Below are 15,618 nucleotides of genomic sequence, written 5' to 3'. Positions count from 1 at the left end.
CTGTGGACGCTGCTGCTGCTGCTGCTGTGGACGTTGCTGCTGCTGCTGCTGCTGTGGACGCTGCTGCTGCTGCTGCTGCTGTGGACGCTGCTGCTGCTGCTGCTGTGGACGCTGCTGCTGGCGAGCAAGGCGACGAATAGCAGGCTTTGTGCTTCCCTGGATGATCTCCTTTCTCTCTCTTGGACCTCACAACCCAGCTCTCTCTTTTGCACCTCACCACGCAGCTCAGCCTTGGACCTCACAACTCAGCTCTTGTCATAGCTCATCTCTCATCTGCTTGGGGAACGTCCTGCGGTGGGTTATATAGGCCCCGCCCCTCAACCTTCGCGAACCTCCTTGATGTTTCTCTCCACACCCTCTCCAAGTCCAACCCCTTGTTCGTGGTTGGTTGAGTGGGGCTGACTCACTCCTCCCCTCTATGACGAGGTGGGGACCCGCCTTTCTTGCCCAACCCTGCCTCGTGGCCAATGGCGGCAATTGTTGATTGGCAATGCGAATGGCAATTGACAAAAGGGGAAATGGAGGTTTTTGGGAATGGGAATGAAGGGAATCTATCTTTTTCACTTGGTGCAATGGAGTGTCATGTTAATGGACGACAAAGCCTTAATCTAAAACACATAATAAAGATATAAACTACTGAACAAGGATTTTATCGTGTCCTTCAATGTGTGCTTTATGGAATTAACTACCGGGACGCCCTTTTAACCTTTACACAACACTGGAGGCAGGAGGGGCCAGACTCAAGCAATAATAATAATACACACATTCAAAAAAATACAGTCCTCATATCCGCAACACTGCACCCTCCTCCTCTTAGGCACGTCCCGGGCCTACAACTTTAATTTAGTGTGACACGTAGGTGTAGTTCCCTCTACTTTTAACCTGACCCTGAGTGCGACAGTTTTAAAACATAGATAAATATGTCCCGCTGCTCCTTTGCACCCTGCCTAACAGACTCACGCCCACAGCTAACCGAATTGCGGAATGGTCTTCAAACTATACACTGACGGTGGGGAGCATTATTTACAGTCACGCTACTTTATTTACAAAACGCAACCCAGGACCTGTGATTGTTCTTTCTGGGGGGGAGACAGTCTGCTCTGCATCGACGCACAATGAAAGCACCCAAAACGCACCAACACACCCTCAAGCACCAATCGGTGCAGTCACCACAGTTCATCAATAAAAATAAATCAACAACCCCTAACCCTGCAGGTGGTCTCTTGCTCTTCGGCTCCCTCTGCTGGCTATTATTATTTTCTTCCAGATGTTGTCATTTTCTTTTGCTGGCGGCCTATTTGTATTAAAACTTGCACCCAACGTGTCCATTTTTTTAAATTTTATTTATGGCCCACAGGGCCGATTAGTGTGGTTCACCTGTGGGGCATCGGTGCCCTGTGGCCAAGGTCCGCCAGCAAGATTTCGGGCCTTCATGGGTGGTTCCAGCAGAGGGGCCATGCCCCAACCCTTGGGGTCCATAAGTGGTGCTCGGCCACAGACATGTGGTCCATAATGTGGTGCATCGATGCAGACAGCTGGTTCTGGGAGTTCCGGGCGCACAATGGCGGACTCATGCACGCTCCCCTCGGCGCCCAATGGCGCACAGTTCATGTGGGAGACAAAGGGGGGGAAGACAGATGAGTGAGGGGTAAGGTCACAAGGGTACACATCAATAAGGCAATGCAAGGTGAAGTGCGAACGGAGAGCGAAGTGAGAAAAGCTCGTCCCTACCGTACGTCACCCCCCTGTCACCTACTCTACCCTTGCCCTTACCCCATATTTACAACAATCTACACATTTACAAATTCGTCACTACTGTCACGTCTTCCCCATATTTCCTCTATTCCAAATTTGTTCCCACAATCCCTCTAACTAGAATTTGCCATCACCAATTCATCATCAATCCTCATAAGGAGGAAGAGATGGAACATCAAGCACAATGTCACACCCACGTCATGATGCGTCTCGCATTCCAAACATTTGCATCAAAAAATAATTAAAACCACCTGGCATGGTGTGGAGGTACGTCATCTCAGGTGAGTGGATGTAGATGGTGCAAGGAGATTCTTCATCCTAACTATCCTCTAAATGACTTTAACACACTTTACACTACCCGGGGTCTTTCCCTGCCAATCCATTGGCCATCTTACACTATGGGTTCTAAAAACCAATTCCCATTGACCAAACTGTGGTGCTTCTCAATTTGGGGTCTCACTCCCCCGATTCATCTCCCGGTGCCCTTGCACAATTTCTGGGCTGGGGCGTGTAGCTCTCCCAGCAGGTCTACCCACCTGCACACCTCCACCACTGCAGTTGCCACCGAGCTTACCTAGCTCCTCACCCTAACCTATCAAACTGGGGAAGGCCCCTCCTGGCTCTGTCACCCCTCGGTGCCCTCTGGCACTGGGCTACCCAGGTCCGTCCTCCAGATCCTCGGGCCCCATCCACAACTACCGGTTCCCAGGGCCCACCTGCGGCCTCACCTGGCCGACATCCTCACAGTGGTGGAGTGCCCAAACCAACTACACACACTAACAGGCTACACGCCCAGCCATTTCCACAACACTAATGCACCCATCCATATTCCATTCTTTCACCCGCACCACAGATGCCAATATCCAACCACAATTTACCTATATCCTCTACCTAACACTTACACTACCCGCCCCGGGTATTCGTGATGGGGGTCCACTCTTCCCCCATTCACACCTCCGCACCATCCACTCCACTCCGTAGTTTCCACCATACTCACTCCACGACCATCCATTCCAATACTCCATATACTCCACACTCCATTTATTTCACACAACCATTCTTCATTCACCTGTTGTTGCACACCTGTGCAATCACACCTGGTGCCACCTGCACCCTCCTCCTCTTCCTGGACCATTTGGTCAGCACAATACTCATCACCATTACTCTCATACACCTGTTCAGTTGCACACCTGTGCAATCACACCTTTTAACCATACACACGGCATCATCTCACCTACCTACTCCCATCTGAAACTCGCGCTTCCCAGTCGTCCCTTTAAACTATTGCGCTCCCTCGTCATTATCATCCACTCTCATCTACCTGCGTCCCCACTACAGGTATCAGTCACTACCTAACCTTAACGTCACCTAAGGTCATCTTCTAGGTCCCTATCATTATCCAAACCCTCCCTCGGCGAGCTTACACTGCCATAAACCCCATAAATCTAGTGCTCCTTTGTGCCCGCTGTGAGGGATGGTGGATTGGCCTTCCCATCACATGGGGCATCTCCCACTATCAATTTTGCACACCAAATCCAACAAATCAAAAATTTTGCCAATCATCTGCCAATCATTACTGCCAATCCTTTGCCAATCATCAAATTTTGCCTTTTTCTAATTTTGGGTCCAAAACACTAACCTCATCACCCGTCTACTTACTAGATCCTCTCGGTGCGCCAATTCACTTCTAAAGCTCGGCTTCGTACAGCCGAGCAATGAATGCGGGTTCTTTGGTGCCGACGGCTGGATGCGTCCGACACTCGGTGCAGGGAAGGACGCTTACCCGGGCCGAGATCCCACGCACCACCTCGGCACGGAGCCATCCCATGGCCCGATCTCGACCTGCCGGAACGCCTCAACAAAAAGGGGTCGCCATGACGACCCTTCCTATCGGGCTGCCCGCTCCGCTTAGTGGAGCACGGACGCAGCCGTTCAAAGCGCGGCCCGGCGTGGATCGCGTACGGCGGTTCTTTCGAAACCGCCGTGGTTCGGATCCCCGCTGGTCCTCGCGGCACGCGAAGCTGCTCGGCGCGCACCGAGGGCCCGATTCGGATAAATGTCGTTCTAACCGCTAACCCGGTTACCGTCGATGCCTCACATGCATGCTTACACCCCGCAGCCCGTTCCTTGCTCATACATCCAGCTGTTCCCATGCTCCTCGTCATTGCACCTTCTCTTACACACCCAGGTACACTCATTCTGCTCACAGACTTGGTCACACACCTGACCACCGAACACCTTGGCACACACTCGTCGTTCGCACACCTCACTAACACACCTCTTCACGCCCCCTCCTCGGTCACCTCCTCTGTGACAATCACAGGTGTGCTCTCATTCGCACACCCAACCACGTGCCTCACGACCAATTCCAGTGTGCATTCCCACACACGCTCTACCCTTCCAGGTGTGCATCCTTCCATTCCAGGTGTACATCCTCTCTCACCTGTCACAACCAACTCACGCTCCGTGTCACTCTCACTACTTTCACCACCACTCTTGACAGCGCACTCACCCTTACTCTCGACAGCGCACTCTTTCCTCATGCACCTGTCCGTTACACACCTTTCTCATGCACACTCTTGCGCACACTCTCCCGTTACTTCCTCCGTAACACTCACCACAGGTGTGCATCCTCCCTTACTCTTGACAGCGCACTCTTTCCCCATGCACCCGTCCGTTACACACCTTTCTCGCGCTTCCTCTTGTGCACACTCTCCCGTTACTTCCTCCGTAACACTCACCACAGGTGTACACTTTCTTGTTACATCCTCTGTAACACTCCTCACTACGCGCTTCCATGTGCTCCCTCGCACACGCGCTACGACCGACTCACTCTCGACAGCACACTCACTCCTCGGCGCGCACTTTTTCCTCACACGCCCCAGAGTCGGACATTCTCGCACACCTCCTCCGCACACCGGACCTGTCGCACACTTCACCAACGGCCTTTCACGAACACCCGGATCCAAATCAATCCCCAAGCCGACTGAAGCTCCCCTCACATCATATACATTTCCTCGTATATCGCCACTCAGTGCACCACGTCTCCGCACCTCCTTCGCCACCTGCAAACTCTTTATTTGGTTAGCGAGCACATCATTATGAGTTGAGCACCGACCTTGTACATATTCCATCACCTCCTCCTGTATTTCTCTCTTAGTTTCTGTCCGTCTCTTCTTAATTTCACTCACCTCGTCTTCCACTTCCTCTAATTTTTGCTTCACCTCTTTTATTTCCTGGTGCGTCTCCTCTATCTCGTCCTCTAAGGCTACCGTGACCGTCTCTATGTGCATCCTCACCTGCCGGTCCTTTGTCTCCATTACCTCTGTCACCTCGTCCAACCTCATTGTCAGTCCCTCACGTACCATCTGACATTGCCTCTGTGTCGCTATCAAGTCACTTTTTAATGTCGTTTTGTGTCGCTTTTAACCCTCCTAGTACCGCAGTGTTCTTTTGTACCTGCTCCACTAACTCCGTCTGTCCCACCGTCAGCTGTTCCACCTCCTCCGTCAGATCTTCTATTCCCCCCTGTAACCTAGCCGTTCCATTTCTCACCTCTTTCTCCATACGCTTTTCACCTCGCTTTACCTCCTCGCGTACCCCCGAGACCTCCTCACTTACACCTCGTCGTATCTCCTCTTTCATCTCCTCCATCTCTTTTGTAGATGCCACCCTCATCTGTCCCAATTCATCCCTCTGAGCATCCAATTTACTTTCTAACCCGATTTTCACCTCCTCTATCTGCTCTCCCATTTGTTTAATTCTCGGGCGGATTGCTCCCCTATTTCCCGCAATTTGCCTTCCATCCTATTTTCTAACCCCATTAACCCATTTTCACCCCCTCTATCCCATTGTCTAACCCCTCAAATTTCTTGTCTAAACCCTCAACGGTACCCCTCATTGCCCCCATTTGGCCCCCCATTTCGCCCATTTTGCCCCCCATTTCGCCCATTTTGCCCCCCAATTCGTCCCTTATCCGCTCACCCTGAGCATCCATTTTTGCCATCATTTGAATCATAAAGACTCGCATGTACTCTGGCATCTCTGGCTCGGCTGCCGCGACCACGTGCGCAGCGCAATTTGGTGCTGCTAAGGTCACGGGCGCGGCAAAATTTGGTGCCGCTACAACCACGTGCGCGATGGCTCCATTTTGTGCGCCTGATACCCCCTCAACCACATTGCCAATGTTCTCCTCCTCCCTTTCATCCACATACATTTCCCCGATGTCCTGGGTCGATTCTACCCCGTCTATCTCTCCCACCGACATCCCGTCGCCTTGACCAGCCATGGCGCGATTTCAAAATTCGGGTTTTGCTTTAAAACAACACAAATTTCCAGCAGCTCCAAATTTTGACCAAAATTTTTTTTCCTCGATGTTTTTAAAAATTTGGTTCGGGCCTCGTATCTCACCCCCAGACACCATTTGTTACGGTTCGTGGTTAAGGATGTTATATTTGCCGAGCGGAGGCCCCACGACCTAACAGTTTCCCCAATTCACCCAAACGTTGGCCCGATCGCGCCACAGCTATTCAATGTGGACAACTCTAAAGCGACCGAATGCAAAGAGGAAGAAGAAGACGTACAGAAGAGTAACGGGATTTATTATTACACACACAAGCAAAAAGGAGCAGTCACGGTTATGTACAGGGACATGAAAAAGCAGGTGACACAGTGAAAATTACTAGCTTATACAGACTTAATTGACTACCCAGGACAGAACAAACAGAACAAACTCACGTACACGAATGGGGAACTTGTAGGCAGGAATGGCTGGTGGATGTTTGGCGGGATAGGGAGGTCCAACTGGTCCTGCAGCACGATCGGCTCGTTGGGTGTTGTTGCTGCTGTGGACGCTGCTGCTGCTGCTGTGGACGCTGCTGCTGCTGCTGCTGTGGACGCTGCTGCTGATGCTGCTGTGGACGCTGCTGCTGGCGAGCAAGGCGACGAATAGCAGGCTTTGTGCTTCCCTGGATGATCTCCTTTCTCTCTCTTGGACCTCACAACCCAGCTCTCTCTTTTGCACCTCACCACGCAGCTCAGCCTTGGACCTCACAACTCAGCTCTTGTCATAGCTCATCTCTCATCTGCTTGGGGAACGTCCCGCGGCGGGTTATATAGGCCCCGCCCCTCAACCTTCGCGAACCTCCTTGATGTTTCTCTCCACACCCTCTCCAAGTCCAACCCCTTGTTCGTGGTTGGTTGAGTGGGGCTGACTCACTCCTCCCCTCTATGACGAGGTGGGGACCCGCCTTTCTTCCTCAACCCTGCCTCGTGGCCAATGGCGGCAATTGTTGGTTGGCAATGCGAATGGCAATTGACGAAAGGGGAAATGGAGGTTTTTGGGAATGGGAATGAAGGGAATCTATCTTTTTCACTTGGTGCAATGGAGTGTCATGTTAATGGACGACAAAGCTTTAATCTAAAACACATAATAAAGATATAAACTACTGAACAAGGATTTTATCGTGTCCTTCAATGTGTGCTTTATGGAATTAACTACCGGGACGCCCTTTTAACCTTTACACAACACTGGAGGCAGGAGGGGCCAGACTCAAGCAATAATAATAATACACACATTCAAAAAAATACAGTCCTCATATCCGCAACACTGCACCCTCCTCCTCTTAGGCACGTCCCGGGCCTACAACTTTAATTTAGTGTGACACGTAGGTGTAGTTCCCTCTACTTTTAACCTGACCCTGAGTGCGACAGTTTTAAAACATAGATAAATATGTCCCGCTGCTCCTTTGCACCCTGCCTAACAGACTCACGCCCACAGCTAACCGAATTGCGGAATGGTCTTCAAACTAACAGACTCACGCCCCCCAAATATTCCTACAGGTCGCACAAGATCTGCCAGCAACCCTCTGATGGTTAAACTGCCGAAATCTCGGCTCTCTGCTCACCTTCACTCTTTCATTCCTCTTTTCTCCCGCCTCTGGAACAAACTCCCTCACTCCCTTCAATCCCACTCCTCCCTCCAGGTCTTTAAAACAGCTGTTCACCACCATCTCTTATCTTCCCCCATCCAAAACCTTTATCTTTTCTACCCCCGCTAATTCACCCCAGATCCACCTTGTTTGAAATTCCAACTTCTTTCCTGGAAGTCCTGGCAGTGTCCATATGTTTTATACCTCTCCCACCGCCCCCTTCCCACGCCCCCCCCCCCAAAGCCCTCGCCCTCTCTCAGATCTCTCGATGTCTCCATGTCTCTCGGTCCCTGCTCTCAAATGTTGTGTTTGTGTCCTTCCCCCTCTCTCCCCATCTTGTCTACCGCTCCCTATGTTATATGTTTTATGTGTCGGTTTGTCTTTCTGTGTGATTAATGTTCGCTCTTTCACGAGCCTCGACCTTGTATACAAAAAAAAAAAAAAAAAAAAAAAAAAAAAAACTATACACTGACGGTGGGGAGCATTATTTACAGTCACGCTACTTTATTTACAAAACGCAACCCAGGACCTGTGATTGTTCTTTCTGGGGGGGAGACAGTCTGCTCTGCATCGACGCACAATGAAAGCACCCAAAACGCACCAACACACCCTCAAGCACCAATCGGTGCAGTCACCACAGTTCATCAATAAAAATAAATCAACAACCCCTAACCCTGCAGGTGGTCTCTTGCTCTTCGGCTCCCTCTGCTGGCTATTATTATTTTCTTCCAGATGTTGTCATTTTCTTTTGCTGGCGGCCTATTTGTATTAAAACTTGCACCCAACGTGTCCATTTTTTTTAAATTTTATTTATGGCCCACAGGGCCGACTAGTGTGGTCCACCTTGTGTGGTCCCCAGATCCACCTTGTTTGAAATTCCAACTTCTTTCCTGGAAGTCCTGGCAGTGTCCATATGTTTTATACCTCTCCCACCGCCCCCTTCCCACGCCCCCCCCCCCCCCAAAGCCCTCGCCCTCTCTCAGATCTCTCGATGTCTCCATGTCTCTCGGTCCCTGCTCTCAAATGTTGTGTTTGTGTCCTTCCCCCTCTCTCCCCATCTTGTCTACCGCTCCCTATGTTATATGTTTTATGTGTCGGTTTGTCTTTCTGTGTGATTAATGTTCGCTCTTTCACGAGCCTCGACCTTGTATACAAAAAAAAAACAAAAAAAAACAAAAAAAAACTATACACTGACGGTGGGGAGCATTATTTACAGTCACGCTACTTTATTTACAAAACCCAACCCAGGACCTGTGATTGTTCTTTCTGGGGGGGAGACAGTCTGCTCTGCATCGACGCACAATGAAAGCACCCAAAACGCACCAACACACCCTCAAGCACCAATCGGTGCAGTCACCACAGTTCATCAATAAAAATAAATCAACAACCCCTAACCCTGCAGGTGGTCTCTTGCTCTTCGGCTCCCTCTGCTGGCTATTATTATTTTCTTCCAGATGTTGTCATTTTCTTTTGCTGGCGGCCTATTTGTATTAAAACTTGCACCCAACGTGTCCATTTTTTTTAATTTTATTTATGGCCCACAGGGCCGACTAGTGTGGTTCACCTGTGGGGCATCGGTGCCCTGTGGCCAAGGTCCGCCAGCAAGATTTCGGGCCTTCATGGGTGGTTCCAGCAGAGGGGCCATGCCCCAACCCTTGGGGTCCATAAGTGGTGCTCGGCCACAGACATGTGGTCCATAATGTGGTGCATCGATGCAGACAGACTCAAGCAATAATAATAATACACACAATCAAAAAAATACAGTCCTCATATCCGCAACAATATTATATAATAAATATTATATAATATATTATATTGTAGCGGTTACCGCTGGATGAACACAATCGCCTTGCACCGGCCAGAACATGGCCAGACGCGCCTCTCCCGGGCATGCCCGGACTCACTGTTCCCGGGCACGTCCGAACCTCCCGGGCACGCCCGGTCTCGTCTTTCCCGGGCATGCCCGCTCTCGCCTTTCCAGGGCTCGCCCAGAGCGTCCGGGCATGCCCGCTCTCGCCTTTCCAGGGCTCGCCCAGAGCGTCCGGGCATGCCCGCTATCGCCTTTCCAGGGCTCGCCCAGAGCGTCCGGGCATGCCCGCTATCGCCTTTCCAGGGCTCGCCCAGAGCGTCCGGGCATGCCCGCTATCGCCTTTCCAGGGCTCGCCCAGAGCGTCCGGGCATGCCCGCTCTCGCCTTTCCAGTGCTTGCCCAGAGTGCCCGGGCACGCCCAGCCTCGACTTGCCAGGCCGCAGCCAAACACGCCCGGGCAGGTCCAGACTCGCCTTTCCAAGGCTCGCCCTTGACACCCGGGCATGCCCGGTATAGCTTTTGCCAGGCAAACTTCCCGACATAAATGTGTATATATATTGCTGCCCGATAAACGGGCTTTTGTCAGAATACCTGAGCTGTTTTGTGTTAATAATGCAACTCGGACGAATTCCGTCTTTGGTCGCGTCACTTCTTTCGACTCGCGTTGGAGCGCAGCTCCCTCACTGGTGACCTACCGACATGGACACGGCAGTGACTCTTAAACTGCCTACCTTCTGGGAGGCTCACGTGGCTGTTTGGTTCGCCCAGGCGGACTCCCAGTTCGCCCTGCGAGGCATCACCGTGGACGACACCCGCTTCCACCACGTCGTGGCAGCGCTCGGTTCCGCCACCGCGGCCCGCGCCCTGAGCCTCCTCGAGCACCCACCCGCTGCCGACAAGTATGACACGCTGAAGACGCTCCTCTTCGATGCTTTCACCCTCTCTCTGGCGGCACGCGCACGGTGCCTGCTCGACCTGCCCGAGCTCGGCGACACGTGCCTGTCCGAGCGCATGGACTATATGCTCTCGCTGCTCGGTGAGCACTCTCCGGATTTTCTGTTCCGCGAGTTGTTCCTTCGCCAGCTGCCTCACCCGGTACGCCTCGCCCTGGCTGGCACGTCGATCACCGATCCCCGCGCCCTCGCCAGGGAAGCCGATAAGATCTCCTTGGCGGGCCAACACATCGGCATGGCTACCTGGAGCCTGCCGCCGTCCGAGGCGACGCCCACGACGCCCGAGCGCCCTGCGCGGTTGGAGGCCGAACTGCCGGTGAAACTGGCGGCCGCCACGCCGCACCGACCGCTTCCGACACGACGGCCGGGGCCTCCACCTGACCAGGCATGGTGTTATTACCACGCCAGGTTCGGACACAAGGCTCGGACGTGCCGACCCCCGTGCACTTTCGGCAAGTCGGGAAACGGCCGGGCCGGCGTTCATTCCCAGCCATGAGCGCTGGCCACTCGGGCAACTTGCTTTTTATTCGGGACAAAGCGTCCAGGCGGCGTTTCCTTTGTGACACCGGCGCCCAACTGAGCGTCATACCCGCCTCCGAGCAGGACAGGTGGGACGCCGTTTGCGGCCCCTCTTTGGTCGCTGCTAATGGCTCGGCCATACGCACTTTTGGCCCGCGCGACGTCACCCTCTGCTTCGGCAGCCAGCGCTTTCAGTGGACCTTTGTGACCGCCTGCGTCCCTATGGCTTTGCTGGGCGCCGACTTCCTCTGCGCGCACGGGCTGCTGGTTGACGTCAAACGTCGTCGCCTTGTCAACGCCGAGACCTTCAGCTCCCTGGCGTGCACGATAAGCAGCTCCACGCCGACCGAACTGGCATGCGCCCTCCCGACGGCGAACGAGTTCGCTCGCCTGCTCGCGGAATTCCCGGCCCTCACACGGCCGACGTTTTCGGCCGTCGCAGTGCGGCATGGGATCGAGCACCACATACCCACTACGGGCCCGCCGGTCTACGCCAGGGCCCGCCGCCTCGACCCGGCCAAGCTCGCCATGGCAAAGGCCGAGTTCGACGCGTTGGAGCACCTCGGCATCGTGCGGCGCTCCAATAGCGCGTGGGCCTCACCACTGCACATCGTGCCAAAGCCGGGGGGCGGATGGCGCCCGTGTGGTGACTACCGCCACCTCAACGACGCTACCACCCCCGACAGGTACCCGATCCCGCACATCCAGGACTTTTCCGCCCGTTTGGCGGGACGGTTCATATTTTCCAAAATTGACCTGATACGGGGATACCACCAGGTACCTGTCCGGGCGGCCGACGTCCCGAAGACGGCCGTCATCACGCCGTTCGGCCTGTTCGAATTTTTGAGGATGCCGTTTGGCCTCAAGAACGCGGCCCAGGCGTTCCAGCGCTTAATGGACGGTATGCTGCGCGACCTGCCATTTCTTTTCGTCTATCTGGACGACATCCTCGTCGCCAGCACGTCCCACGCCGAGCACCTCCTCCACCTCCGAACACTGTTCGGTCGCCTCAGCGAGCACGGCTTAATTGTCAACCCGGCCAAATGCCACTTCGGCACGACGACCGTTGACTTTTTGGGCCACCGCATCACCAAGACCGGGGCCGTGCCGCTGCCGACCAAGGTCGAGGCCATCACCACGTTCCCGCGTCCCCGTTCCATCAACGCCCTACAAGAGTTCCTCGGCATGGTGAATTTTTATCACCGATTCGTGCCCCGCGCTGCTCAGCTCATGCGGCCCCTTTACGAGGCCCTCCGGGGCAAGCCGGCCAAGCATGACATCGTTTGGTCCGCGGCCATGGACGCGGCCTTCGCGAGCGCAAAACGGGCCCTCGCCGACGCAACGCTGCTGGCTCACCCAGTGCTCAACGCGCCCATCGCCCTCACTACGGATGCCTCCAACTACGCGGTGGGCGCCGTCCATGAACAATGGGTGGACGGGGTTTGGCAGCCACTCGCTTTTTTCAGCCGGCAGCTCCGGCCGAACGAGTTAAAATACAGCACGTTCGACCACGAGCTGCTCGGTCTATTCCTGGCCGTTCGCCATTTCCGACACCTCCTGGAGGGCCGCCCGTTCACGGCTTTCGTCGACCACAAGCCGTTGGTCTACGCAATGGCCAAAGTCACGGAGCCGTGGTCGGCCCGCCAGCAGCGCCACCTCTCCGACGTGTCGGAATTCACCACGGACATCCGGCACGTCACCAGCAAAGACAACGCTGTGGCCGACTGTCTTTCTCGGGCCAGCGCGAACACGGTCCACCTCGGCGTGGACTTCGTGCTCATGGCGGCCTACCAGACCACCGACACCTCGGTGCAGGCCCTCCGGGCGGCGCACACGGGCCTCCGCCTGGCCGACATCCCCTTCGCGGGCACCGTCCTGCTCTGCGACGTCTCCCAGGGCCAGCCTCGCCCCATCGTGCCCGTTTCCTGGCAGCGCCGCATCTTCGCTTCCATCCACGGCCTTTCTCACCCGGGCCGGAAAGCTTCTCAGAAGCTGGTGTCGGCGCGTTTCGTCTGGCACGGCCTTCGACGGAACGTCCGCGACTGGGCCAACGCCTACATGGCCTGCCAGCGGGCCAAGGTCCACCGCCACACCCAGGCCCCGCTGGCACCTTTCACCGTGCCTGCACGGCGTTTCGACCACGTCCACGTGGACCTGGTGGGTCCCCTGCCCCCATCGCGGGGGTTCACCCACCTGCTCACCATGGTGGACAGGACCACCAGGTGGCCGGAGGCCATGCCCCTCACCTCCACCACCACCACCGACGTGGCGCAGGCGTTCATCGCCACCTGGGTCGCGCGCTTCGGCGCACCGGCGGACATATCGTCCGACCGCGGCCCACAGTTCACGTCCGAACTTTGGGGCGCGGTCGCCCGCTCGTTGGGGGTCACGCTGCACCGCACCACGGCCTACCACCCCCAAGCCAACGGGTTGTGCGAGCGGTTTCACCGCTCCATGAAGGCCGCACTCATGGCCGGCCTTCAGGACGACGGTTGGACCGACCGGCTGCCGTGGGTCCTTTTGGGGCTCCGCACGGCCCCCCAAGGAGGACCTCCGGGCGTCCGCCGCCGAGCTCGTCTACGGCCAGCCGCTCCGCGTCCCGGGCGAGTTCGTGCCCGACGCTACCAGTCCCTGGTCCGCCGCACACCAGCACTCGGACCTCCAGGAGGCCGCCCGCCGATTTGCCCCCATGCCAACGTCCCACCACAGTGGCCCCCAGTCCTACGTCCCCCCGGCGCTTCGCACAGCGGAGTACGTCTTTGTGCGTCATGACGTGCACCGGGGGCCACTCCGGCCGCCATACGACGGGCCCTTCTGGGTCCTGCGACGGGGCGACAAGTCCTTTCTCGTCGACGTTGGCGGCCGGTCGGACCGGATCTCTGTGGACCGCCTCAAACCGGCGCACATGGACGTCGACCGACCACCACGGTTGGCCCTTCCTCCGCGGCGAGGCCGCCCCCCGTCCACAGTTCCCCCCGCTCGACCACCCACCACCACGTCGGACCCCTCCCCACGACCCTCCAGGGGTCGCTTCGGCCGGGTCATCCGGACCCCCCTTAAATTGACCCTGCCGGTGCAGGTCGATTCTGAAGGGGCGTGTGTAGCGGTTACCGCTGGATGCACACAATCGCCTTGCACCGGCCAGAACACGGCCAGACGCGCCTCTCCCGGGCATGCCCGGACTCACTGTTCCCGGGCACGCCCGAACCTCCCGGGCACGCCCGGTCTCGTCTTTCCCGGGCATGCCCGCTCTCGCCTTTCCAGGGCTCGCCCAGAGCGTCCGGGCATGCCCGCTATCGCCTTTCCAGGGCTCGCCCAGAGCGTCCGGGCATGCCCGCTATCGCCTTTCCAGGGCTCGCCCAGAGCGTCCGGGCATGCCCGCTATCGCCTTTCCAGGGCTCACCCAGAGCGTCCGGGCATGCCCAGCCTCGACTTGCCAGGCCGCAGCCAAACACGCCCGGGCAGGTCCAGACTCGCCTTTCCAAGGCTCGCCCTTGACACCCGGGCATGCCCGGTATAGCTTTTGCCGGGCAAACTTCCCGACATAAATGTGTATATATATTGCTGCCCGATAAACGGGCTTTTGTCAGAATACCTGAGCTGTTTTGTGTTAATAAAGCAACTCGGACGAATTCCGTCTTTGGTCGCGTCACTTCTTTCGACTCGCGTTGGAGCGCAGCTCCCTCAATATAATACTAACAAATATATTATATAATAATATTATATAATAAGGTCATCAGTACCTTAATTCCTGGGAAACCTCTTCAATCGTGGAGCCACAAAGAATGAAGAGCTCCGTTGTTGAATCGGACAGCAAATTACAAGAGTAACCGATATTCACCGCAGTCTCTGGAAGAGAAAAATGAAACTTCCTCATTGATTATACAGTTCTTGGATTTGATGTACATGTCACATGACTTCCTCTTCGTAAAAGACGATCGTCTTTAATGTCGACCAACTAATGCTACTTGACTGGACATCGGACTTAACGGCCAGCTGAGGGTTGGTGCAATTTGTGGTGCAACACCCGGCATGCAAAACACCAATCCGATGGTTTATATCGTTGGGTTGGGAATGAAATCCAGGCTAGAATGCTCAAAAGTAGCATGCTTCCTCTGCAACATCCTGCCATGCACTTTTGCACCTGAGATATAAGAAAAATTATTTCATTGTTTCTAATTAAATTTCTGTACTATATAGATGTGGACACACACAGACAGACAGACAGACGTGACATGATCCACACAATTGATTACCTTAAATGAAGTGCTGGAAGTGTCCACCACCACAAGTTGCAGGCACAAATTCATACTTCGCAGCATGCTCTCCGACACAGAGTGAAGCATTTCTTGGGGAATATTGCTGGTTGTGTCACCGATTTATTGATTTTAATTCACCAAGAGTGTGTGGATTTGTAGCGTACACTATATCCTTCAAATATCCCCACAAAAATAAACCAGGGGAGATGTAATATCTGGGGATCAAGGTGGCCATAATGACTTGGACACTACATGGTCACCAAAGGTTAGCCTAAGTTCGTTCATGTTGTTTCGCAAAGTGTGACTCCTGACACCATCTTGCTGAAACAATCCTTGTTTGATTTTGTGTAAAGCCCCTGTCACACCTTGACGATTTAGCCAGCGTATGCCGAC

The 15,618-nt window shown here is 54.8% G+C and overlaps 1 protein-coding gene across 2 annotated transcripts in view; it reads right to left on the bottom strand.

Moving 5' to 3' along the window:
* Nucleotides 1-15,618, bottom strand: part of LOC137427067 (phospholipid-transporting ATPase ID-like) — a 94,014-nt gene that overhangs the window by 21,564 nt on the left and 56,832 nt on the right. For both annotated transcript variants that reach the window (XM_078778715.1, XM_078778714.1), the window contains exon 20: nt 14,710-14,815. In XM_078778715.1, coding sequence (XP_078634841.1) covers nt 14,710-14,815 — 106 coding nt within the window. The remainder of the gene's footprint in view (nt 1-14,709; nt 14,816-15,618) is intronic.

The sequence above is a fragment of the Myxine glutinosa genome, chromosome 5 (genome assembly GCF_964187855.1).
Source record: "Myxine glutinosa chromosome 5, kmMyxGlut1.1, whole genome shotgun sequence".
NCBI classification, from domain to species: domain Eukaryota; kingdom Metazoa; phylum Chordata; class Myxini; order Myxiniformes; family Myxinidae; genus Myxine; species Myxine glutinosa.
This window is presented reverse-complemented; position numbering and strand designations above follow the sequence as displayed.